The 27,779-nt window shown below is 40.4% G+C and overlaps 1 protein-coding gene across 8 annotated transcripts in view; it reads left to right on the forward strand.

Moving 5' to 3' along the window:
- dlgap4b (discs, large (Drosophila) homolog-associated protein 4b) overlaps positions 1-27,779 on the forward strand; it is a 139,964-nt gene that overhangs the window by 92,664 nt on the left and 19,521 nt on the right. For 3 of the 8 annotated variants that reach the window (XM_026168451.1, XM_026168450.1, XM_026168452.1), the window contains exons 4-9: positions 21,612-22,906; positions 23,084-23,298; positions 24,576-24,677; positions 25,404-25,548; positions 26,689-26,944; positions 27,233-27,385. In XM_026168451.1, the coding sequence (XP_026024236.1) occupies positions 21,680-22,906; positions 23,084-23,298; positions 24,576-24,677; positions 25,404-25,548; positions 26,689-26,944; positions 27,233-27,385 (2,098 nt within the window). In that variant the 5' untranslated portion in view covers positions 21,612-21,679. Of the gene's footprint in view, positions 1-20,443; positions 20,996-21,611; positions 22,907-23,083; positions 23,299-24,575; positions 24,678-25,403; positions 25,549-26,688; positions 26,945-27,232; positions 27,386-27,779 lie in introns of those variants that run through there. The other 5 variants (XM_026168449.1, XM_026168446.1, XM_026168448.1 and 2 more) reach the window with 5 other exon arrangements.

Raw genomic sequence — 27,779 nt, forward strand, 5'->3', positions numbered from 1 at the left:
CTGGAGGACTTGGTTCTATGGTAGGTCTTAAAGGGTTAATGTTGAATTGCTATTGCAGTATATTAATGACTAACCTCGTATTCTGGAAGGAACTCAGTTGTTCTCCTGACTGAAGTTTGGTCCGTTTACAGCATCCTGCCATGCGATTACATTTTTTTCTCTAACCATCGGGAACCTTCACATTAACTTTTATCGAGTGGAAAAACGTTAGCGTTCATCCTCCAGCTTTATGTTATGTTAATATAGCTGTGTCGCTAGCGATCACATAGCACATCATTAAATAACAGCTAGCCCAACTTCAGTAACTCTATAAACATCAGTACCGTTTAGTTTTCTGTCTTCATTTATGTTGGAAGTGACAGCAGAGCTGTACATTTGAATTTTTTCAGAAATCTCTCCCTTCGCGGTCTACGTGGTCCGGGTCCTCAGAAGGTCGGGTAGGCCGGAAGTAAACGGCTGTGAAATTGGACGGTCTAGCCTTCAGATTAGCGTCACCGCTATCTCGGTGGAGTTTAATAAACTCAGCCGTCTGCTCCTTGCTATCTAAAATATGACAGGACACTGGTGTAAATTCTCGACTGTCTCATACTTCTGTTTAATCAGTTTCTGTTTGATGTTTAGTCAGCTGTGTAAAAACCAAGGAGGAACCCACCCAGGGGATTAATAAAGTTTTATTTTATCTAATCTAATCTTATAACTTTAATCTCAGCCAAACCGATTTACTCACGAACAAACAAAACACTGAAAAAAGCCCAACAATAACATTTTTAGGTTGTCTAAGTGACTTATATATTACGTTTAACCAGAGCAGCGAAAGTCCGCGGTGATCTGAAAATGATGTGCCGGGAGTTGTGCCGTTCTCGGCCGCATCAGTAACACTCGAGCTCCCGGCTAGCTATCGAGCTGGTGGGTAGCAGACGTCTCCGAAAACGTCGAAGCACTTTTGCAAATATGCGATAACTTGATAAACCGAGCAGATATTTGATGTTTACACAGCTACTACTGAAAATATGTTAAAAGTTTATTTTGTGACCCAGAAAGATTAGTATGAGTAATTTTAAAACTTAGTAGCGGCCGCCATTGTTGGAAACTGGAGTTTGGCTGGGCCGCGCTATGAATTCTGGGATATGGTAGGCCACGAAGGACACACCCGACCCATCCTTCAAATTCGGGGAAAAGGAGTACGCATTTTTCGGCTGCATTCGGAGGAGTCTACGAATTTGGACAGCCTTCGGCACGTCGCTGTGACGTAATCGGTCTACAAATGGGGCCTCAGGAGGATGCAGCCCATGAATTTGGACACGACCAATAACTGTTGTTGGCATCCCAATACATCAGATCAAAAGGGCGAATGCGACTGTAATGATTATGCTTAGCACCAGTGTGATAAGATTTTTTTTCCGACCAGAACTTGGAGGGTTTACAAACACTGACTTGGACTCAAACTTAACAGAAACTGTCAAACAGCAAAAAACAAGAATAAACTGAATAGTAATTAATGCAAAAGATCATGAAATGTCATAAGACGGGAGAAAATGATGAAGGTTTGACATTTTAATGTGTCAAGCTTTTAAGGTCAATTTTAGAATTTTCTGGAAAAAAACAAACTTGTCTTGCTTGCATTATTAAACAGTATAACTCAGGGGTAGAAAGAGGCATTTTGATCATAGGTCACTGTATCAAGCTATGGTTTGGTATAGGTCAACTAGATGACAGCCTAGGGCAGGGGTCGGCAACCTGTGGCTCCGGAGCCGCATGCGGCTCTTTAGTCCTTTTAGTGCGGCTCTGCGTGGTTTGGGAAAAAAAAATTTTTTTTTAAGTAATTAGCTGAAGTGTATTTTATTTATGTTAGTTCTTTTTTAACTTGTAGTTCTAAATTGGAAGATATTTGTGATATTGAAATATAAATATAAAATTATGTTCTATTAGTTTTTCATCGCTCAAAATAAGCGTCACACTTGCGGAAGCCGGTGTACCTGCCGAAACGCCGTGCATTTATCGAGACTTTCAACCCCAGGTAAGCCAATAATGGATCTTCGGATCCATGTTATGTCAGCAGCTGTTCTCCGCCGTGAACTATGTTAAAAACAAACACCGCTCACGCCTCACAGATGACAACTTACAGTCCTGTGTAAAGATGAAACTGACTTCGCACAGCCCCGATTTGCAGATGCTGTGCGCAGAGGTTCAGGAGCAGAAGTCCCATTGTAAAGATATCACAGCAGACTCGACGATGTTTCCATGAACACGCTTTTTAGCATCTCTTTATTGACCACTTTTCACACACGGTTGCTGTACGTATACAGTCGGTGTTAAAGCTCACAGCCCGACACATACCAACACAACAGCATAGATGGCACAGACATTAAGGCGGCGAGGCGTGATTGCTGGTGCCGCTCAGGTGCGTCCGCCTCCCCTGCAGCGGCGCTGCAAACCACGCCCCGCCACACACATTAACCAGGTAAAATACATATTTAGGCAGAATTTTGTAAATATCTATTTTTCATTTTTCAGCAGCATAGTGCTTTTTTTCCAATTGTTTTTTAAAAGTCAGGTCCAGGCTCCAAAAGTCCAAAGGCAATATAAGGGTGGCGGCTCACAACAGTTTTTGTTTGCTACATGGATCATTTTAGTTCAGCGTCTTTCCTTTTGTTATATTTCTTTAAGAGTTCAAAATGTGTTAATTACATAAATAAAATGTAATTTTCTCTGTAGCACTTCATGGATTTAAGCAACACACCTTAGTTGTTCACACAAAGCATAAAGGTAAATATATATATATATACAGTGTTATCTTCATTTTAGATGTCAAAAAGTATTTGCGGCTCCCAGTGTTTTCTTTTGCGTTGAAATCGCGTCCAAATGGCTCTTTCGGTGCTAAAGGTTGCTGACCCCTGGCCTAGTGTGTCAACAATTGGATGTGTGCATAGGGGGGGCGTGGGGGGATATTTGCTGCTACTTGTGCTACCCTACATCTGACATATAGTGCAAAATGTATATTATCAGAAACACTGTTATTAGGGCTGAACGATATATCGCATTTGCGATAATATCGCGACATGATCAAGTGCAATTTTCTAACCGCAAAGGCTGCGATTATACTCTGGACATGTCCAAATTCATGGGCTGCATCCTCCTGAGGCCGCATTTGTAGACCGATTACGTCACAGCGACGCGCCGAAGGCTGTCCAAATTACTACCATATCCCAGAATTCATAGCGCGGCCCAGCCAAACTCTAGTTTCCAGCAATGGCGGCCGCTACTAAGTTTTAAAATTACTCATACTAATCTTTCTGGGTCACAAAATAAACTTTTAACATATTTTCAGGCAAGAAAGTAGTTGTGTAAACATCAAATATCTGCTCGGTTTATCAAGATATCCCATATTTGCAAAAGTGCTTCGACGTTTTCAGAGGCGTCTGCTACCCACCAGCTCGACAGCTAGCCGGGAGCTCGAGGGTTACTGATGCGGCCGAGAACGGCACAACTCCCGGCACATCATTTTCAGATCACCGCGGAGTTTCGCTGCTCGGGTTAAACGTAATATATAAGTCACTTAGACAACCTAAAAATGTTATTGTTGGGCTTTTTTCAGTGTTTTGTTTGTTCGTGAGTAAATCGGTTTGGCTGAGATTAAAGTTATTAGATTAGATAAAATAAAACTTTATTAATCCCCCGGGTGGGTTCCTCCTTGGTTTTCACACAGCTGACTAAACGTCAAACAGAAAACTTATTAAACAGAAGTATGAGACAGTCGAGAATTTACACCAGTGTCTGGTTATATTTTAGATAGCAAGAAGCAGACGGCCGAGTTTAATAAACTCCACCGAGACAGCGGTGACGCTAATCAGAACTAGACCGTCCAATTTCACGCCTTTAAATTTTAAAGGCGTGTTTGTGTGTGTGTTTATACAATTGCTATTATGTTTGCACTTTATATGTAATGTTACTGACTGCAGAGATCAGTAAGATGTGTGTATTTTTTATTTATTAGTTTTATTTATTTAATATTATTTTTTAATTGAATGACTGTCTAGTAGTTCACAGATGTCGAAAAACTGAGTGTGGTAAAGCCACTGATTTTTTTTATGTATATTTCTGCAATCTGCACATTGTACTGACTTTCATTTTAATGTTTACACCAGGGTTCCTTGTCAGCACTTTATGCTCAGATGTTTGTAAGCTAAAAATAAACTATTGTGTATGTTCAAATATACTGTTGTGATTGAAGAAGTTAAATAAAAATGTCAGTCATCAATTCATGCATCACCTCATGTCATCATAACAGAGGTCTGTCTTCCAGGAAAGAACAGTTTAAAATTAATGTAATATAGTGTTGGCCATACTATATGATGTATTGCTTGTCTTTGTTTAATAATACAGAAGATAAAGACCTTAAAAAATAATCGCATATCGCATCGCAATCGCAATATTGGGGCAAAAAAATCGCAATTAGATTATTTTCCATAATCGTTCAGCCCTAACTGTTATATTATAATACTGAAAGGAGACTGCAGGAAGACATTCTGCAGATGCTGACTGCCAGTGTTGCCCACACTGCTGATTACTAAGCTGAGGATCATGTATGAGTAACAAGCTTCCTGTTGTTCCCTGCAAAAATGACTGTAATGTGATTCAGTTCAGTCAGGCCACCGATCAGTTCCTGCATCAGGACAGATGAGTCCCCCCTTTCCTTCTCCCCTAGAATTCCCGGCAGCAGCTTCATTGCCTCCATTAAATGAGAGCTCATCGAATTATGCCTCCTTTGCTTTTGCGAGTTTCAAAAATATAGAAAAGCTTGTGCTGCTACACAGTAAATTTACTGACTGTCCATTGAGGGAACCATGCTTCCAGATTGCTCGTTGCTCAGTGGACTGTGGCTTGATTCCTCATGAGCACAATTGGGATGTTAGCATTGTCACCGATGCATTTCTATCACATTGAATCTCGTGGCCTGACTGGGACCTTTCTGTGTGGAGTCTGAATGTTTTCCATGTTCCTGCTGATGTACTCTGGCTTCCTCCCACATTTCAAAAACATGATTTAAAGGCTAACAGGTGATTCCAAACTAGCCTTACATGTAAAGCTGAGTATGAATGTTTGCCTGTCTCTCTGTGTCAGCTCTGTGATGCTCGGGTAACTCATCCAGAGTATACCCTGCCAGTAGTGACAGGGCTCCTTGTTAAGTTTTAAGGATTTTAGTACGAGCACATGTGTTTTGAGCTTGAGTATCAGTGAGTCAGTAGGTTTAACGAATACAAAAAATAATAATCTTCTGAAATAAAAAATAATGTTACTGGTGTAAGGTAGATGTTTGTCATCTGATACTGATAGCTGTAATGATATAATGACCATGATTTACATACATCCAAAATGACAAACAAGTTATTGCCATGTGTTCAGTAGTCACGTGTCAGCAAAACCTCAATTATGGAGACCCACCAGAGTCTAATCTGGGATTGGCACAGCCTTAAAACAATCTGATCCTGTGTCAGTGTCCCTCAGGCTGTTTCCGCTGAGTTATATCTTATTACATCTTATTTAAATACCTTAGTTATTTACAATTATTTGTGTGCATCTGACACAATATATAACTTCATATATTACTTTTAACTCAAAATCAATGTATTTATACATATTTAGACAAGTAAGTTTAATTTAACTGGTTTGCAGTGGCAGTTCAAATGTAATTCAAACCCAATGTTTGGATCTAGACGTTTGGCACATTGATTCACTGTGTCTAATAGCTGTTGTGGCTTAAAGCAACTAAGTCACCTTCATTTCCTGGAAGTAAAAATATTCCTGAACCCTTTGTTCAGGGACACTTGCAGAAACTTGGGGCTGCTATGTTATGAATTTGTCAAGTCTAAACTACTAGCAAATAACTGCCAGCAATACTGAGAAAATATTCATGCTAATCTTTTAAGTTACTTTCATGACACAAGCCGTGCATTTATTTTTATGCTCTCTGCTTTATGCATATTTTAGCCTGTGGCTGAATTCACTCAGTATGCATTATATAGTACCATTTATTTACTTATTCCCCAATGTAATGCACCACATTTTCCAACTTTTAGAATGACCCTTTATGCAGCTGTCAGTGATGATGCAAAATGATGATGAATAGTGCCTGAAATGTCAGTGAGTCAACAAGAGTATTTTGCTTAAAATGGTTTTTGGACCCAACCATACCAAATGTTGCTAAAATACTATAGTCATTATTATTAGACATAGCTCTTAATAAATCTGTGTATATTTATATACCTCTTTACTCTGGCATACAGTCAGCTTGCCTTTTGTGAAAGCATGTTTTTTTAACCTTCATCCATGTGACTTTGGCAGCAGCAGCTATGTAAAGGCTGCATCTCATGTTTTCTAAATGTCAAGGCTCTGTTGAGATACAACATGTAGCATCTCTGCCTTTCCTGCTGACTTTTTGACATGACAGTGGCTCGTCCCAGTGCTACCGACGGGTTGATAACTTGACAGACTGCCATTAGGGTATTACTGTGATGTCGCATGGGGATTGTGAGTCATGAACACAGGGTTGACCCACTTCCTGATGATCCCACACCTCCTAACAGGAAGTGGCATTCACTTTTAAAGCAAAAAAACCCTGCACTGATGCTTCCTGTGTGTGGGGTCAAGGCTGTATGCGTATGTCAGACTGAAGCATGGCCGTTGTGTTTAACACCAAGGACGTTTTGAGTAGGTGAAGTTCGAAGCATATCCCGGTGGAATTTATAGCTGCGCTGTGGATGTTCATAACAGTCTGTGGTTGACAGCTCCGAGCTCATACACATGCAATGCAGCAGCTCACAGAGAGCACAGGCTGTCACTAAGATGAAGCTACGCACTGAGGGCTTTAAGCTGTTTTTTAATCTTTCACATTTGACAAAGTTTACTCTTGATCACTCTGGAAATCCATCAAATAGGCAACAATGGGGCTTCCAGTGTAACCAGTGGACCAGCATCTCCTTTTCTCCCAATTGTTCATATATTTATAACAAGTTAGTAAAGGGGTAAGTCACTGTCAAAAGAAAAAGATGGCTGTCTCATATATTTTTGCAAACCATCTATTTTTTGCCCTTTACATCCTGTTTACTATCTACATACAGCCTGATTAAACCGAGTGGCTAAATACTGAGGACACCAGTAAGGATACCAGGGTGTTTTTGCCTTTGTAGTACATCCTGGTGTACAAAATGGTTCTCTTTGTGTGAGAACATGTACTTGAATGGTGTCTTTGCATTCAAGCATTTAATATACATTCATAAAAACATGCTAGTCTCTCTGTGTTTGAATGCACATCTCACTGTCTGTGTGCATTAGTCCTTCAGATTTGCCCTAAATCCAGAGATAGAGGCCACAGCTGCAGCCCACAACCCTCTTTGTGCTTCACTGTGCACAGCATATTCATCTCTATGTTAGTTACAAATATGAAAATATACAAAGTTTTAGTAAGCAATGTCCATTTCTTCTGCGAAGACTTGGTTTCAGATTACAAATATCACAAGGTTCAAAGAGAATATAAGTTCACAGTTGTTTTTGTGTGTTTTGACTTTTGTATTTTAGCTTATCTCTAAATGTTCTATCAAAGTTTCTTAAAAATAGTTTAATGACTGGCTGAAGTTGATCATGAACTTTATTAATATTACATTTTAATCCTACAACAATGGAGTTTGCATCCATTTGTCCTTTTTTTTTACAGTTACAGGTACACAGCAAATTCAAAAGTGTTAAATGTTTTGGTGTTAATAGTCTTCTTGCAAAAGTAGAGTTAATTTTACTCTAAGTAGAGTCACATTCTTTTAATGTAACTCTGAGGTGTAAAATGATAGTAGTTAAAATCGAGTGTTAAAAATGAGTGTTTCTCTGTCAAATCTGGAGGTGTTACAATGGAAACATTAACTCTTGACCTCTTAACTCTGAACTCCTACAGGGGCTATGACACCAATAGAGTAAATTCACAGACTCCGCCCCCAGCACGGCTCCAATCGAAGCTGAAGTGAAGCCGTTTCAGAACATTTTGCTCTACATATTTGAGTTGTTTGCCATGCTTGGTAAGTCATTTTTTCAAAGATTGTTTCAATTATTATTATGAGCTTTTACTTCTGTGGCTCTTTGGAGTTGAGACAAAGCTGTGTGAAAGGCATTAGCCATGTTGCTCGCTGATAGCATAATATTCTGTTTTAGCTAGCTGAAAGGTATTGTTTGCGGGCAAATACCACAGCTTTGAAAAAAAGCTTGCATGTGAATTTTCAGTCAAACTTTTGGTCAAATACACCTAAAACAATGTCTAGAATGTGAAATGTTGGTATAATGGTGCTACTTGAAGCCTGAAAACGATCGCCAATAAAAATAAAATAAAAAACGAGCTAACAGCAGCAGCAGACGTCCTGACTGGATTCTACGTTAGCATAGATCCCTCCAGAGTTTTGTGCACACGGTTTAGGTAAAAATTAAAAAGGTTGAGGTTTTACATTTAGTTCAGTATTACCTGTTGCCTGTGTCCTTGTCTTTTGGGAAAATACTTAACACAAGTAATGGCTCAAAGAGGATTCCTTTTTTTTTTTACTGTGCTGCAATTGTTTACTGGATTATTTGTGCCATTAATTAGTGTCAACTAATTTTTATTCAATCTCCGCACAGGATATGCTTGTGAAGATGGAATATGGGGGAGAGCAGAAGTGCGTTGAAGTTCCACAAAGGGATGAATGAAGGACATGCATATTGTATTGAAGAAATAAGTGATGAGAATGCTGTTATTTGCATTTACCATGTCAGACCTTTTGATAAACAAAATTCTAATGAAAGTGAGAACATGTATACTGTTACATCTTTCAGAAAATGTTTTGAAATTGTGGTGCACAGTTCAGAATAAATGTTTTTCAAAAACCATTGCATCTTTTTAGTAAATGTTTATTTCCAAAAGAAATGTCTAGAAGTTCAGAACAGTAAAATTCCCGCTTTTTAGAATGAATTAGAAGATAACTCTTACGTAGTTAAACTAAAATACTCTTTGAGAGTTAATATATAAACTCTTAACACCAAGTGTTAAATTATCAACTCCAGACAGATTTGGTGTTTAACACTAAATCAGAGTTAACGTACCAACTCTCCAAAAAGAGTTAAATTAACACTTTCTGGTGTGGACCCATATAGACACTTTAATAGTGTTGAAATCAAATCCGACAGTGTTAATTTGGACATGCTGGATGTTGTCCCAAAAGATCGTCAGGGAATCATCCACAAGTCCAACACATGATAACCATTGATCCTTATCCGGTCGTTAAGTGATGACGTGACGAATCCTACTTCCGGGCCTAAAGTAGTCTGCGTTTAATATGCACAGCAAATCCAGCATGTCCAAATTAACACTGTCGGATTTGATTTCAACACTATTAAAGTCTATATGGGTCCACACCAGAGAGTGTTAATTTAACTCTTTTTGGAGAGTTGGTACGTTAACTCTGATTTAGTGTTAAACACCAAATCTGTCTGGAGTTGATAATTTAACACTTGGTGTTAAGAGTTTATATATTAACTCTCAAAGAGTATTTTAGTTTAACTACGTAAGAGTTATCTTCTAATTCATTCTAAAAAGCGGGAATTTTACTGTTCTGAACTTCTAGAAATTTCTTTTGGAAATAAACATTTACTAAAAAGATGCAATGGTTGTTGAAAAACATTTATTCTGAACTGTGCACCACAATTTCAAAACATTTTCTGAAAGATGTAACAGTATACATGTTCTCACTTTCATTAGAATTTTGTTTATCAAAAGGTCTGACATAGGTGAGCTGGTAAATGCAAATAACAGCATTCTCATCACTTATTTCTTCAATACAATATGCATGTCCTTCATTCATCCCTTTGTGGAACTTCAACGCACTTCTGCTCTCCCTCATATTCCATCTTCACAAGCATATCCTGTGTGGAGATTGAATAAAAATTAGTTGACACTAATTAACGGCACAAATAATCCAGTAAACAATTGCAGCACAGTAAAAAAAAGAAAAAAAAAGGAATCCTCTTTGAGCCATTACTTGTGTAAAGTATTTTCCCAAAAGACAAGGACACAGGCAACAGGTAATACTGAACTAAATGTAAAACCTCAACCTTTTTAATTTTTACCTAAACCGTGTGCACAAAACTCTGGAGGGATCTAAATGCTAACGTAGAATCCAGTCGGGACGTCAGCTACTGCTGTTTGCTCGTGTTTTTTTTTGTTTTTTGTTTTTTTTATAGCCGATCGTTTTCAGGCTTCAAGTAGCACCATTATACCAACATTTCACATTCTAGACATTGTTTTAGGTGTATTTGACCAAAAGTTTGACTGAAAATTCACATGCAAGCTTTTTCAAGGCTGTGGTATTTGCCCGCAAACAATACCTTTCAGCTAGCTAAAACAGAATATTATGCTATCAGCGAGCAACATGGCTAATGCCTTTCACACAGCTTTGTCTCAACTCCAAAGAGCCACAGAAGTAAAAGCTCATAATAATAATTGAAACAATCTTTGAAAAAATGACTTACCAAGCATGGCAAACAACTCAAATATGTAGAGCAAAATGTTCTGAAACGGCTTCACTTCAGCTTCGATTGGAGCCGTGCTGGGGGCGGAGTCTGTGAATTTACTCTATTGGTGTCATAGCCCCTGTAGGAGTTCAGAGTTAAGAGGTCAAGAGTTAATGTTTCCATTGTAACACCTCCAGATTTGACATAGAAACACTCCTTTTTAACACTCGATTTTAACTACTATCATTTTACACCTCAGAATTACATTAAAAGAATGTGACTCTGCTTAGAGTAAAATTAACTCTACTTTTGCAAGAAGACTATTAACACCAAAACATTTAACACTTTTGAATTTGCTGTGTGGCTTTTGTGTTGTTAACATGTTTAATGATTTGTATTTTCTTCTATTTAATCTCAAGAAGCTCCTAAAACAGTCAGTGATCACTGATCTGAGTAACACTCTGGGCAACTTTGGGCTGACTCAGCATGTAACAGAGGCCACACATAATAGAGGACACACTCTTGACCTACTGATCTCCAAGGGCCTGAGCATTTCAAACATTACTGTGTCTGATGTGGGCGTGTCTGATCATTACTGTGTTTTCTTTGAAAGTAAAATCTCAGCCCACACAAATATATCAACAGCAGTGATCACAAAACGGTGTATAACTGAAGACAGTAGTGAGATATTTAACCAGGTCTTCCCATTAACACCTGACCTGTCCAGAGGTTCAGTCAATGAGCTCGTCAATAGCTTCAATTTAAAAATGTTAAATGTAATGGATATAATTGCTCCCATTAAGGTGAAGGTTATCTCTGGAAGGAAAAAGTCTCCATGGAGAAACTTCACACTAGTGAAAAATGAAAAAAAGAGAGTGTAGGAAAGCTGAGCGCAGATGGAGAAAAACAAACCTCCAGGTTCACTATGACATCTATAAAGAGAAACTTCACAATTATAATTTACAACTGAGGAGTGCAAGGAGGTCCTACTTCTCTGACATCATCACTAAAAACAGTCATAATGCTCGGGTCTTATTTTCCACAGTTGACAGGCTAACAAACCCTCCTGTGTCAGTGGCAGCTGAACTTCATTCGACCATGGCCTGCAATGACTTTGCCAAATTCTTCACTGAAAAAATCCAAAAAATTAGACAAGCAATTGGTACATCAACAGCAGATCCAGGATATGTACTGTGTCCACCAAAAAACTGTTTAAACACCATGAAACAGTTTCAACCTATTAACAGCAAAGACCTGGAGGACATCTTAGGTCAACTGAACTCCTCCTCCTGCTGTTTAGATGTCCTGCCAACAAGTTTTTTCAAAAAGGTCTCAAAGACTTTGGAGTCAGACCTGTTACAGATCGTCAACTTTTCTTTAATGTCAGGTGTGTTTCCAGAACCACTAAAAACTGCTGTAATAAAACCTATACTGAAAAAGGACAATCTTGACAAGACACAAATGAACAACTACAGGCCGATCTCAAATCTCCCATTTTTAAGTAAGATCATTGAAAAAGCAGTTTCTCAACAGCTCAGTTACTTCTTAAAACAGAATAACTGCTATGATGCCTTCCAGTCAGGTTTTAGACAGAACCACAGCACTGAATCCGCTCTGACCAAAGTGTTCAATGACATATGTCTAAATACAGACAGTGGAAAAATGTCAGTCTTAGTTTTACTGGATCTCAGTGCAGCATTTGATACAGTTGACCACAACATATTACTCAAACGACTGGAGAACTGGGCAGGTCTTTCAGGAACTGTACTAAACTGGTTCAAAACATACTTAGAAAACAGGAAATACTTTGTATCAATAGGTAACTTCACATCTGAGCAGACAAGTATCACATGTGGAGTTCCCCAAGGTTCCATCTTGGGACCCCCTCTGTTTAACATTTACATGCTCCCACTGGCACAGATTATAAAGAACAACAAAATAAACTATCATAGCTATGCAGATGACACACAAATATATATCACAATGTCACCAGGAGACCGAGGCCCTGTACAGGCTCTTGGTAAATGCATTGAGGAAATTAATGACTGGTTGTGCCAAAAATTTCTCCAGCTAAACAAAAACAAAACTGAGGTAATAGTCTTTGGTGCCAAAGAAAAACGATTACAGGTCACCAGAGAACTTCAATCTATACACCTAAAAACCACAGACCAGGCGAGAAATTTGGGTGTAGTGATGGATGCAGACCTAAACTTAGAAAAACACATTAAGACAATAACAAAATCAGCTTACTATCACCTCAAAAATATTTCGAGGATAAAAGATCTGATGTCTCAACAGGACCTGGAAAAACTAGTCCACGCATTCATCTTTAGTAGGCTTGATTACTGTAACAGCATCTTTACAGGTCTACCTAAAAAATCAGTCAGACAACTACAGCTCATTCAGAACTCTGCTGCTCGAGTCCTCACTAAGACCAAAAAAGTGGACCACATCAGTCCAGCTCTGAGGTCCTTACACTGGCTGCCTGTCCGTCAGAGAATAGACTTTAAAGTTCTGATGCTGGTCTATAACGCTCTGAATGGTTTAGGACCAAAATACATCAGTGACCTCCTGACCCAGTATGAACCTTCCAGATCCCTCAGGTCATCTGGATCCGGTCTTTTATCAGTTCCCAGAGTCAGAACCAGACACGGAGAAGCTGCATTCAGCTTTTATGCTCCTTATATCTGGAACAAACTCCCAGAAAGCCTCAGATCAGCTGAAACACATAGTTTATTTAAATCCAGGTTGAAGACTCACCTGTTCTCAGCTGCATTTGAATAAAGCACCAAATCCACACTTTTAAGCTTAAACTTCAAAACTTACATTTTAACTACTGATTTTATCTATTGTTCTGATTTTATCTGTTTTGATTTTACATACTGTTTTGTTTGTTTGTTTGTTTGTTTGTTTGTTTGTTTGTTTGTTTGCTTGTTTTAATCAATTTTAAATCATGCTTTTTATTTGTTTTTGTTTCTAATGTCTCTGTAAAGCACTTTGAACCACCTTGTTGTTGAATTGTGCTATACAAATAAACTTGCCTTGCCTTGCCTTGCCTTGTTGACCTCCCTCGGGTTTTATTACCGCTAATCATTTATTTAAGCTCAGTTTTTAAAACCTTAGGATGTAACTACAGCCCAGCCCATGCAGCAGTATATGAATGACTAACCTCGTATTGTGGATGGATTATCTCAGTTGTTCTCCTGGCTGAAGTTTGGTCCTTTTACAGCATCCTGCCATGCAATTACATTTGTTCCTGACCACCGAGAACACTCACAGTAACTTTTATTGAGTGGAAAAAAAGTTTGTTTGTTTATATTATGCTAACATAGCTGTGTCGCTAGCGGTCACGTAGCACATCATTATATACCAGCTAGCCAAACTTCAGTAACCCTACAAACGTCACTGCTGTTTAGTTTTCTGTCTTCGTTTATGTTGGAAGTGATAACAGAGCTGTACGTTTTAATTTGTTTCCAAAACCCCGCAGTCAGGACATGCTATATTGTATTTAGATAGAAGCTAGCGAGCTAACTTCCTACTAACTTCTAACTCCGTTAAATGTCATAAATTTCGTTTTCATGGATGCCTGGATGTTAAACTCAATTGTTACACCTGGTAGAGCAGAACGCTGATCATTTTATTAAAGATGAAAGACTTTAGACAGTTTTTCGACTCTCAGTAATGCCATAGTGATCGTTTCATATATGGACCTGCAGCGGAGTTTAGGCCCAGACACGGCTAGTGACGTCAGACTTAACGACCGGATAACCGTCGTTGCAACATCTGCACCTGCCACGAAGCTGTAGTGCACAGTTTTTCTGCTGATGTTGATGACAGAGGTGGTTTGGAAGGCTACAGTTATAGAGTCAGCAGAGCGCTGGTGACTTTCATGCACTAAGCGCCTCAACAGCCGGCAACCCCGCTCTGTAACTTTATGTAGCCTGACACTTTGTGGCTATGACTAAGCACTTCCATGTTGCACTAATACCACTCACAGCTGATTGTGGAACATCCAGGAGGGGAGAAATTTCATGAACTGATTTCTTGTAACCGTGACACCTTTCACAGGACCACACTTAGATTCACTGAGGTCTTTAGAACAACTCATTCTCTCACGAATGTTTGTAAAGGCATATTGCATGTCGATGGGGCTGAAAACACCTGAATTCAAAGATTAAGAGGCATGGCCCAGAACAGAACTCAATAGTTTTGAGGACATGGAAAGTTCCATCACTGCCATCAGAAGTAGTGAAGTGGTGCCACTGTCTTCCACTGACTTCCTTTCTGGCTCACAGTCTTTAGAGAAGGGCTAAAATGAGTGGGTCATCTATCACAACAGAGGGGAGAGTGGTAAATTTATAGCTGTGAAAATAGGCCAGAGCACAGCACTGATGGAATAGATAGACTGTAATTAGGACAAGGTTAGCCTGCTTTGCTCACACACACACACCAATGCACATCCATGTACACTATTTATTATTAATAATATAACTCACACATGCATCCAGGTATGCATACGTGTGTGTGTTCGCTCACACACACATACACGAAATATTCAATTACTTTTCACCTGAACTTGCAAAACCCTTACAACATAAAACAAAGGTATGGAAATTCTAAGATCTCAGCCAGCCGTAGGCAATTATTATCTCTCACACGCATATGTCTCACATATTCACACTTATTTACACCTTCACACCTTTCTGGAATAAACACATGCATCAGACGTTACGCTGCCACACATCTCCTCCTCCAGTACCATCTGATTACCGTTCCTCAAAGAAAAAAAGAAGAAGTATCTTCTTTGCTTTATCTAGGCACTCACTGAACTCATTGAAAAACTGACCTCATTGAACTCTTTTGCTCCCTTGGCAGCCATTTTTCTCCTTTTTTCTTTCTCTCTTTCTTTCTTTTCCTCCCTCTTACTGATTTCTGTTCTTTTGTTTTACTGGATTTTTACCTTCTCCCCAGTGCGCAGTTTACAACACATTGACTGATTTTCACACCTTCTCCTTCCTTTTAGATTGCTTTCATTTTCACTGCTGTCAAATCCCACACCTTTCTCCCTACAGATTTTCCCTCACTTCCTTCTGTCCCTTCCTCCTCACCAGCAGTCTGTAAGCATTCATCTGTCTTGTTACATGTCTCTCACACACACACACACACACACACACACACACACACACACACACACACACACACACACACACACACACACACACACACACACACACACACAAAGCTGCCCCCTGTCTTTCAGGGCAGTGCTGTAAGCCTATGGAGCAGATGGGCTCAGGGCTGACTGACTGAGCTGTGCTCTGACAAACTGCCTCTCTGGATATTGTTGCTCAGATGAGGGGATGATTTCCTTTCCACAGTGGCTCATCGAAAATTGTCCACCCACAGACTTGCCAATCTAAAAACTGGCAACTAGTCTAAAAATTTGAATACTTGTGCTACAGCTAAAACTTTTTTAATACAGAGTTTAGCAACGGTCTTAATATTTCCTCGATTCTTGGGTTTGCTAATTAATATACTGGGAATAGGAATTCTCGCTATGTATTAAATCAGGGCCCACATTTAAATTTGGAACTAGTTTTGTGCCAAGAACTATGCAAATTGAGTAATATTAATTATAATAGGAATTACTGAAATTTGTATTTAGGGTTTTTTCACTGTCAGTGCACAGGCTTGTGCTTTTATATATTTTTATATTTGTATATGAAAAATACATTAATGTCCTAGACATTATACATTTACTTGCATTTTTCTGTTTTGTAGTGCTATTTTACTCTTACCCACACATTCCACGTGTAATCCGTATTATATTTCTTAGTTTACTAGTTTATGTCTTATTTTCTACATACTGAGAAAGTATAATTGTCATGGTCCTGCGACCATGACTCAGTGACTTTATGTTTATGTTCTTTATTGTTATTACTTTCATTATTATTCATGGCTGTTTTGGGATGGTTTGTGTTTGGGATTTTAGACACTGGGTTCTGGGTTTGTGCTCCCTCTGTTGGTCCCTGGTGTTAGTGTTCCCCTGTCTCATCAGGTTAATCAGGTCCAGCTGTTTCCCCCACCTGTGTGTGATTTCCCAGTGTCTCTTCGTGTACTTATAGTGTGTGATTTCCTCTGCTCCTCGTCGCGTCGTCTGTGTTCATACCTGGTGTAATCCCCTGCGTGCTCTCCCTGCTGTTCTCCCTTCATGCTCAGGTTTGCTATTTCTTTGTGTAGTTTCTCCCAGTTAGTTCATCCTTAGTTCTGTTTTACCATCCCCACTTTATATAGGATATTATCAATAAATCACCCTCACACCTGAATAAGTGCTGCGTTTTGAGTCCTCCTTTCCATTCTCCACACGGCCGCTGCCCCGGACCGTGACAATAATTGTCTTAAAGATAAAATCTTGAACTCAAGCATAAAAACTATTGTCATTGTTTCAGATGTCTTGGTTGTTGTTTTCATCTTCATTTAAATCATCATTTGAAGTCTAAACAATTTGAATTTAAAACCCACGATTCCATGAATGAAAAGCACAAAATATAACTCGACCGGCATATTGGCCAATTTTTAGCTATTTGCCAATGAATCTGTATCAGGATCATTAAGAGATGACGAATAAAAATTAAGAAAGTAAAGGAGAGACAGGAGAAGCACACTCTGACCCCATTATGAGTGTTGATGTTGTTTAGTTTGTCCTCCAAGTAGTGAAGCAGAGGCAGTGAAGGTGCATGACTTTAAATGGCAGGGGTCAACCACAGTGCAGAAGAGAGGTGAAGAAGACAGCCAGGGTACAGGGGTTAAAAATCAGTGTGAGTGGTTATTTGTTGACAGAAGGATGGCAATGGCAGTGACGACTTTATTTATATATCAGATTTTGTTATACTTAAACTACTTATACTTAAACCCACCTCTTAATACAGAAGATAAAAACATAAACACATAAGTAGGTTTACAGTGTATTAAGGATAGCCGCAAGAGTGAAAGGGACGGTTTAGTGAGACCTGCTGTGATGTTTGGTACAGAGACACTGCTGCTGACAAAAAGACTGGTGGCCAAGCTGGAGGTGGAAGAGCTGAAGATATTAAGATTTTCATTGGGAGTGACCAAGATGGACAAGATTAGAAATGAGTGTATCAGAGGGACAGTTCAGTTGGAGCAATTTGGAGACAGACAGGCAAGGTTGAGATAGTTCCAACCTGGGAAAAGGACGGATAGTGGATATATCAAAGAAAGCATGTTGAAGATGGAACAGGAGGACATGCAGAGGGTTGGTGTCAGAGAGGATGCTAGGAATAGGGCAGGTTGGAGGCAGATGATCCGCTGTGGCGACACCTAAAGAAGAAGCAGAAAAAGAAGTTAACACTTCCTGAATCAGAAGAATCCAAGCTGAAGTACAGTAGGTTCCTGAAATTATCCAACCAGTCCTTCATCTGTCTATCCATCCATTCTCTTACACTTATCCAATTCAGGGTTATTGGGGGACTGGAGCCTATCCTAGCTACCACAGGGTGAGAGCTGGGGTACACCCTAAGCAGGTCTGCCATAGTGTTTAATTGTGAATTTATCTTTATTTGAAATCCACACACATTGTCCGGAATCACACTGACACATTAAAAATCTGCAACAGATAAATTATTCTGTTAGCTCTGACTTGAACAAGTGAATTGTCAGGATAAATACTTCCACATGCTGTATAAAAACATCAAAAAATAATGGAACTCGGCAGAAACACCAGTACAGCTTGTGTTGAGTGTGTCGCCCTCTTCTGGTTGACACTGTGAATTGCCTGTAGCCCTGACATTGTGATGGCTGAGAAACTGAGTAAGGTCATGAATTGGACACAATGCCAAACACTCCTTCTCCCATTGGAAGAGCAGATGGCAGCTCCCCAGTGCACAAGGCAGGGAGATGCCACCACCAGACGCTCAAGGGTGTAGAAGCACACACGAGCACAAGCGCATTAACATTCTTGGTATTCATGCATTTGTGTGCGCACCAGTAGTATACACTCGGAGCACAAATACCAAGAACGCACACACGCGGACTCGTGTCTAGGACCCAGCTAACAGAGGCTTGACCTAAATTCCTTAATTTCCAATGTCTGAGGGTTGAATTGTCTCTTCGCCTTTCTGTCACGCAGTGAAGTAAAGTTGTGGCAGGTTTGCATCATAAGCACTCACATCACTGGTTATATGTCACATATATACATTATCTGCCAAGCTTTATTTTGTTTAATGACAGTCATAGTAACATGCAGTGTCTACCAGTCCCATTGAGTCATGATGGTGAACTCAAGGCACCACGTTACCCAACGTTTCCATGTAAATCTAACTATAATATCTACTTTTCCACTGTAGCACAGAATGAACTATAGCTTGAACTTGAATGATTAATGTCATTATAAAGTATAAGCCTCTGTGACATGCACTGGTAAGCATCCCTATTTAAACCAAGCCTTCTAATAATAAACACTTCATTAGCACTTTTGTTAAATACGGATGCACTGCAATGATCGTCTGCTCAAAACATACAGGAAATGTCAATTAGCAGACAAATTTGCTGTGTGTATTTCACCGCATATCCTCGATTAGAGTGCTTGAGATCCTGGGCATTTAGGCACACAGATTTGTCACGTTGCCTCCAATACATAATAATAATGCGGCTATCAGTGTCAGTTTGAGCCATATTGGTTGACACACTGAGGAGGGTATGCTAAGCTTAGCTGAGTGGCATGTCACGGCAGGATATGAGTTAGCTAATGTGGTGTAAAAGGATTTAGAGGATTTGACCCTATCAGCGGAGATGGCACTCAGAAAGGCTCTGTTAATGACACTAAATGAGTCTGTGCCTGGAGCATGCTAATAATGGTGGAAATAAAACCAGTTCATAATTTATATGGAGATTTTTTTTGTTGCAATTTCTTTTTGGCAAATAGTTAATTGCAAAAAGTGTGTCAACGTGGTGCATACTTTTAAAGGTGAAGTAACACCAAATGTTTCGGTGCCTTCTCTGAAACAATGAATTGTAATCAACTCAAATTGCCCTTCAAATGAGGTGTAATTTTTAGGTGAGCTGCTTTGTCATCACTTATTGCCTGTCTCACACTGCACTGTGCCATTATCTGATTTTTATGCATGTTTGTAGCTCTCCTAAGGTGATAATAGAGATTTATAGCAAATATCTCCTCGCCATTTCTCCAAAGAAACTGTCTGATTGATAGAAACTATGACAGAGAAGAAGAAATGTCTGTTTCTGGTCTGGTGGTTGATTTCCAATTTGACTTTCAAATTTTATGAATAGGGAAGTGGTATAAAAAGCCATTAACTGCTAGGCTGACAATTCACATTAGCTTTCTCAATATGGAAACTGTGAATGATGAAAATTAAAGAGCAATGTTATTTTGACGATTGTTTTTTATGGAATGTGAGTACCTGACTAAAATTCAAATGAGGGAGTGATGGTTTTTATCTGGCCCGAACCCAAAACCTCCGTAGCAAACAGCAGTCTGCGTTTGTGCAGAGCGACTGTAAGTTAATACATTTTCAGGGAACTGTTGTTGTCCTGCAGAGCTGACTTTGTCTGAAAGTAATTAAGATTAAATGTACTGTGCTGAATATAAGATTAAGTTTTAACAGTATTATTAGTTTTCCTTGCATCTGCTTCGGAGGTAGTCTCTAACATTAAGACATCCATATTTTATCCCAGTTTACCTCCAGTTTACAGCGTGATATCATAATATACTAACAGTATTTATTGAAAATGGCAATTAATTCAGTAGAAATGTACGTGTTTATTAGCTGTCTGCCAAAATGTACAAAGAATTATTCCAGTTATTAATTCACTCGACTGCACCAGCAGAGATAAGGAAGCAGCATGCTTTAAAAAGCTGAAATGTAATGTATTTACAGATGCTCGGTGGGCTTGTTTACTATTCTTTTGGCTTAAAAAGTTAGCAGAAATTGAGTAATAATAATTACACTATTCAGCTATTAATAACTACATATCCACACAGGATAACAAGCCTAATACCTGTCACTATCACCTTTGCATGATATCCCTCCATTATAATCGTTCATGGTCCATGACGAGAAGCGCCATTCTTGCTGCCCTGCCGGGCAGGGCATTGGCACAGCTTGACTAGGAGGACAAGAAGTTGTAGCTGCCAACTCCTGCCGCACGCCGCCCACTGGTCAAATCCTCTTTTACTGGTTTCACTATGACACTCTGCCCGCCATCCTTGGCTCACCATGCAAAGCTAGGACAGGAGCTTCATCACTCATGCCAGGGATACCCACTGGAGGTGGGAAGTGGAGAGAGAAGTGACAGTGGAGGAGGAGAGGGAAAGAGAAACAGATGGAATAAGAGAGAATGATACAAGCTGAAAGAAAGGGCTTTTACAGAGATTTGGCCATTGTGTATCACAACTTACCTGGAGGAGATACAGTGAGTCAGCCAGAGACAGCAGGTAGTGTTGTTAACTATAATTTTTTAAACTGCCTTAAGTGTGTAATATTATGTTTTGGATTTTTTTATTATTATTATTAAAGGAAAGGCCACAAAATCAAATCTTCTCATGTGTGCATTTGTTTGTGGGTGCTCATGAAAGGAAATGTTTGTGCAATGATGATTGACCTTTTTTTTCTGAATGTGATTAGGCAGAAAAAGGAGATATTTGTTCGCTGGCAGCTGCAAAGACCCACATAAATGCAGAGGCGTCTCGAGGAACTCAGCGCTGTCAGCAGTTTTTCTCCTACTGATAATCTATGCCCTGACCCACAAGCTACTGCGCGCCTTTGTTTAACGTGTTGTTTTTCTATCCATTTCTAGCATTTTAACACAGATGTTCACTGTGGGAGACAGTGGGAAGCTGGCTCATTCACTGTACAGACAAAAAAATGCCTTCCAGCTACTCTGTTTTAGTCTGGTTTAGCACAGAAGTGGGCGTATTTGTGTGGCCAAGCTGATATGGATGGTTGAGTTTGAGTGTTTGTGTTATGTGTTTTGTATAGTGCTGTATTAATCAGCTCTTAAACCTTTTTCCTTCTGTCTTTTTTGTTGGGTTGTTTGTCTCTCTTTTTTAGGAAATATCTTCAAAAGAATCTCTCTTCTGGCCTGGAGGTCTTCTAGAGGGTTGGACCTCCTCGCCATCATGAAAGGCTTAGGGACCAACCGCAGCAGACACCTGTCTGATTCCTGCGACACTTCTGCAGACCATTCAGAGGCCCTCTTTTCTCATAAGACCACCACACTTCCTCGCAGCCCTTACTTGCTGAGTCCCACAATGGACCACTATGGCACCATGGACCCCCACCTTTACTCTTCAGCCAACCCAAGCTCCCTTCCACCAGAATGCATGCTGCCCCTCAACAACCAGCTGTCCAACAGCAGCACCTTTCCTGGGATTCACTACAACTCCTATGACCAGTCTGATTTTTCTCCTCCTGGGGACAGTATCGGAGGAATAAGCACAGGGACCATGGGGACCTCCATGTCCATGGGCATGGGCATGGGGACGGGAATGGGCATGGGCATGGCAGGGCTGAGCGCACGAACACCTATGATTACAAGTGGCTCAGCAACAATATCACATCATATGACCAAGAACCAGACCCCACCAAGTCTGCTTGAGTTTGATAAACAGTTACCTGGCGGCCGTGATGGATTCAGCACATTGCAGTTTCACCGAACATCTGCTGCTGCTGCTGCCAAGCAGCGTACGGACAGTCCTGGTCGTATTCGTTACATGCTGCACTCAGTGCAGAAGCTCTTTGCGAAGTCGCAGTCCCTGGAGAGCCACAACATGAAAGGAAATGTTAACGGACGGTCGACCGGCAGTGGAGGAGGTTCATCTAGTACGGAGGATGGAGGGAAGCACAATCGCAGAGCCAAAAGTAAAGATCGGGGTACAAAATCAGAAGCAACTGCCAAGCGACGGCCACGCTCCAACATGTCGGGTTACTGGAGCTCGGACGATCTGGACAGCAGCGATTTGAGCAGCTACCACAACACCATGGCCATGATGACTCTCGGGCGTCCATCTGGCCCCGACAGCCACGGGGGGCAGAACAGATACATCCACAGTGGCTACAACACTATCAGCTCATCTAAAAGCAGCAGTGACTTAAAGTATCAGGCACTTCCTGGGCCAGGGGGTGGAGGAGGTGGTGGATTAAGTGGACTAGGTGGATTAAGTGGACCAGGAGGTTTGATGATGAATGATAGTGACTATATGAAAGGAGGGTCATGGTCCACATTAACCATGGGTCAACCAAGACAGGTTATTCAGAAGGGCTCAGCTACACTGGACAGGTCCATGCTCAAATCCAAGTCCTGTCAACAAGAACTAACCTGCAACTACCTACAGGTTGGAAGAAGGGTGAGTAGCCCACAAAGTAGAGTGGATAAAAAATTATATTCTGTCTATTTGTTGAGTGTTTACTGTATGTTTATATAAGCTATTACCATCAAGGGAAACACTTCAGTGCTTAGATAACAACATAGATCGTTAAAAACTGACTGAAGACTCATTTTGTTCACTTAATGGTGGCTATAGGGTGACTGGAGCAGCTCATTAGGTCGCAGCGGGGGTGCCAATGAAATCCCATGCCGGCGGATGCGGAGTGGTAGCTATGTGAAGGCAATGGGAGACATGGAAGACAGCGATGACTCTGAGGGAAGTCCCAAACCCTCACCAAAAACTGCTGCTCGGCGTCAGAGCTACCTCAGGGCTACCCAGCAGTCTCTGAGTGACCAGTTTCCCCCACGCAAGTAAGGGCACAAACTGAACTATGGTTTATTACACATTAGCATAAACAATAAGGGAGAAACCCTTTACATACAAACAAGGATCAAAGAAGAAGAAAGCGTATGGTTACCATTCATGAGAACAACTAGAAACCATGTCTGTTTCTACAGTCATGATAAGCTGAGAAAAATACAACATGTTGTTTTTAATGCATGACTATAGTCAGAAGAAAAGTTACTGATTGGCCCTTTAAAATGTATGTAGCCCCCCCCCCCAAAAAAAATCTGCTGATTTTCAGAGAACGCCCAAAACACTTATTAGAACACACTGTTATAAATACTGATTGGCAAAAGCTCTTAACAATCAAACAACAGTAAAAAAAAAAAAAAATCTATGGATACATACTGAAGCCCAGCCTCAGAACAGACACACACACACAAGTGCACACGTGTACACACAGTCCACGCTGCGCTTACTCACGCATAGAAGTGGTGTCAGACTCCCTGCTGCTGTCCACATGTCACTCTTACTATCATACCTCAGCTGTGATTTACCTACATATTATTGGCCATAGAAAGCGTCACTAAGATAATACGCTATACAATAGTGCAGTTTACACAATACGACACTGAGTTTTGCTTGCGTTCAGCCAGTAAATCAGCACAAATCAGCCCAATCACTTTGACTAAGTGGGATTGTGGCTCACTTGCCTCTGAGTGACATGGTTTCTGGAGCAAAGCATTGCACAATGTGTGATGCAAGCACAGTGGGACATTGCTAATTGACTGTGCCTTTTCATGCAAGGCCAGAAAATATAGTCATATTGTTTCATTTTTATCCACAGCAATGTTACACTAATTTAAGCCACAGCTGTCATGCTTTCTAATGTATAATCAACTTTTCAAATATTGATTTGTTAGAGAAATGTATGAAATTTTAATACCCCGCGATAACATCTTTTCCCCCAGATTATCATGCTTTGACAAACTTTAGTGTATTTTGGGCTTGTTTTTGTCAGTGTCTATTACATTCAGATACATACATGACACAAACCTTGATGCAATAATGTGTTGTATAGTTTCCTTTTGAGGTATCTTATGATTCTGGTTGGATCAGAGGCAGGTTGGGGGGGGGGGGGGGGGTGTTGATAATCATGGGCACAGCTTACCTACCAAACACACCGAGCAATTTAAAAATCTAGAATTACGCTTGAATGACTTATCCTAATACCCCCCTGCTAATTCCTGATCGTCCAACCCTACTTTCTTCCGTTCTGCGCCTACCTGATTGGCGTGAGCAGCAGAACCCTGGAATACACCTTTTTGCAAGGGGAGCTAGATGCCCTGTGGTCTCCACTCCACAGTGTGTCCTCTCTGCACCAGCTGGGCAGGTCAATGAGCAGGTTAGTGATAGGTCTGCAAGTCACTTCTCAGGGGCGCGGTGCAGAACACTTCAGATCGGATTGGTCTATGATCAGTGACTTTGCACTGCCCCCCTCAGATGTCTGAAAGTGGAAACTCCAAATGCAAAAATTCATGTCCTGCTGCCAACAACTGCTAACCTCCCGTAAGCTTGTAAATACCATCTGTCCAGTGCTTTTAGGTGGAAAGTAGCTTCAACACTATTCAAATTAGGGAATGAGGGGGACATCTGTGTCCATACACTTTGCCATGGCATTTTACTGCCATGTCACTATCACTGTGTGCCAACAAAGAACATGTATAACATACTATTTTTAGCTTAATAAAAACCTAAACATGTTTTGTCTTGGCACCATGATGGCATAGAACGCTGTGCACTGTACATGCCTCGCCTGACATCATTGGCTTTGCATGCTGGGATGCTAAAATGACTAATGCTAAAATTAGATGAAACAGAGATGAGATTTGGAGCATCAAAGTGGGAATTAAAGGGATGACTTCAATAATAAACTTGTCCTCCTTTTATCTCTCTTTCAATTTCTGGTTTTGCTGGTCACTCATTTTCTCCCTTGATCAAAGTTTTCCCTTCTGCCTCTCTGTCATCGTGCATTAGCAACAGCATATCCTGTTTACAATCATTTTCCATCAGTTTTTCTACTTATCCTTTAGGGATATGAAGTCTATCTTTTGGTTACTTCCCTTCCCAGCTGTCTTCCAGCTCTCAGAGAGTTCTCCAATAATCGCAGCCTAGACAACCTAGACTGTATCGGGAGTATAGGCTCATCTTTGCCACCATGGGACGACGATGACTTCAGCCAGGCTTGCAGTACCTTGGGCAGGCGCATGGGACAGGTCAGTGTTTTCCTGGAAGACTGACAGGGAAAATGTGGCGTCTCTTATCTTTCAGAGGTTAAAAAAATGTTTTCCATTTCTGCCTGTGTCTCATTTGCTTCCATTATCTTCCTAATGAGTTCCGAGTGCATTTGTTCTCGATCATAATTTACATCATTTGGCTCCTGGCAAACTTTCTACTCTCACATCACCAGTCAAAGACCCTTTTGTCTGCCTCGAGCTACACTCGTTTACTTAGTATAATTTACATTTTCACAGATACAGCCCGAACGGCTGTAATAAAACGAGCTCCCAGCGAACAAAGATTCCCTATTTTCTGACTGCATCTCACTGATAGTTTAAATTTCCAGTTCGTCCACTTACATAAGAACTATTAGCCTCCCAATGTCAAGGTCGGTGAGATGATGAACAACTGTGCAGCGTGGCTCTGATCTTCCTCAGTGAAATGAGGCAGTGCAGGCTATTAGTACAGGATTTACAGCCAATCTCCGACAGCTCACTCACTGCATTACAACACATTCGCCCAGTATATCAATTTAGGGATTGAACTTACATGCACAGTAGCGAGCCATGCAAATTCATTATGCATTATATTTTTAACTTAGTGATGTACTTTTTCCAGAGCAGAAAAATTCAAATTACCTGAAACATTTACATGATTGTGCCAATGTGTGCTGACACTCACCTTTAGAAAAGTCAGAGCAAAAGATGAATTTATATGAGCATTGAGTCACTACATGAAAAAAGTCACATCTGTTGCCTTATTGTTTGTTTGTTTTTGTTTGTTTCTTTGTTTTTAGCATTATTGTTGTACAGTTTTATGTGAGGAGAAAAATTAAAATAACGGTGCAGATCACTAGAAGAAAAAATAACTTTAATGCATACAAATGTAGCCTATAAAGTAAATCAGTCTAATATATCATTATTGGACATCATAAAAATGCATTTATAGCAAATTCGACATACCCTTAACCATACACACATTTGCACAAGTGCACACATTTGGTGGTTTTACTGCACATCCAGAGGCTACTCCTAGCAGCTACTCTCAAGGCAGCCGCCTTGAGTGCGAGGAGCAGCTTCAGTGAACAAAATAACTACTGCTACATCTTGGTTTGTTTTGTTTTTCCTTCACTCTAGCTACGAGACCTAGAAAGGAGCCATCATTATGAAGACCGCAGCTCAGATTCTACATTTAGAGATTCCCGTTCCCATTCTCAGGACAACTCAGAGCCTCCAGACCTACCCATGCCAACGTGCTTCCGATCCCGCAGCCACAGCTACCTGAGAGCCATCCAGGCTGGCTGTTCCCAAGACGACGAAGTTGCATCCATTGACTCGGGCTGCTCTCCGCCTCCCATTGACACCACGGTTCGCACCTACAGCACCAGCACTGGTAAGTCCCAGACTGAAAAACTGATGGTAAATTGCAGATTTTTTATAAAACAATATAGGAAGAGTCATTGCCACAAAGCACAGTAATGTGTTCCCAAACTGATAAAACCATTTTCTTTCACTCCTTTTCAAGTGTGACACAATCACATGAGCCCAAATTCTTTGCTTTGCTTTGTGTTTTCCATGGTAGTAGTTTGAATGTTCATTATAACCTTGGTCTTTGGCGGGCAACTGATCCTCCAGCATGCGTTACATGCAGCTCAAATGCAGCCTTTTTTGCCCATGCTAGACGAACTTTCTGGACAATGGAAGACATGGAAAGAACAGTTTGGCTCTTACCTGAGAGCCACAGGCTTGGACAAAGAACCAAAGGAGAAACAACTTGCAATTTTTCTTCAGCGTTTTGGGACAGACAGACCACACATCCTACCCCCACGCACAGGTAACAACGTGAAACCAACCCCTTTCCCCCCTAAAATCATTCTATCCATTTACCACTTCATGAACTACAAAGAAAAATAAATAAATAAAATGTTTATCAGTACAAATATAAAGTTGTCAAACTGCTGGACAGAGACTAGATTAAAATCATACTCTAAGTATACATTACTGTGTAACTTGTGATTACAGGACATGGTAGCACAAGAAGACAGTGAGCAGTTTGTTTGCTAACCTAACTTTTAATTTCACCGGAATGTTTTACTGGTTGTTGACATCTCAGTGGCCCCTGATGCATATTCCTAGGCTATGGGTTACTATTAAAAAACAAACAAACGAACAAACAAAAAAAACATCCACTTTGTGGCGCTCTTCACACAGTGTGTAAGTCACAGACC

The sequence above is a fragment of the Astatotilapia calliptera genome, chromosome 5, assembly GCF_900246225.1.
Source record: "Astatotilapia calliptera chromosome 5, fAstCal1.2, whole genome shotgun sequence".
In the NCBI taxonomy this organism is placed as follows: Eukaryota; Metazoa; Chordata; class Actinopteri; order Cichliformes; family Cichlidae; genus Astatotilapia; species Astatotilapia calliptera.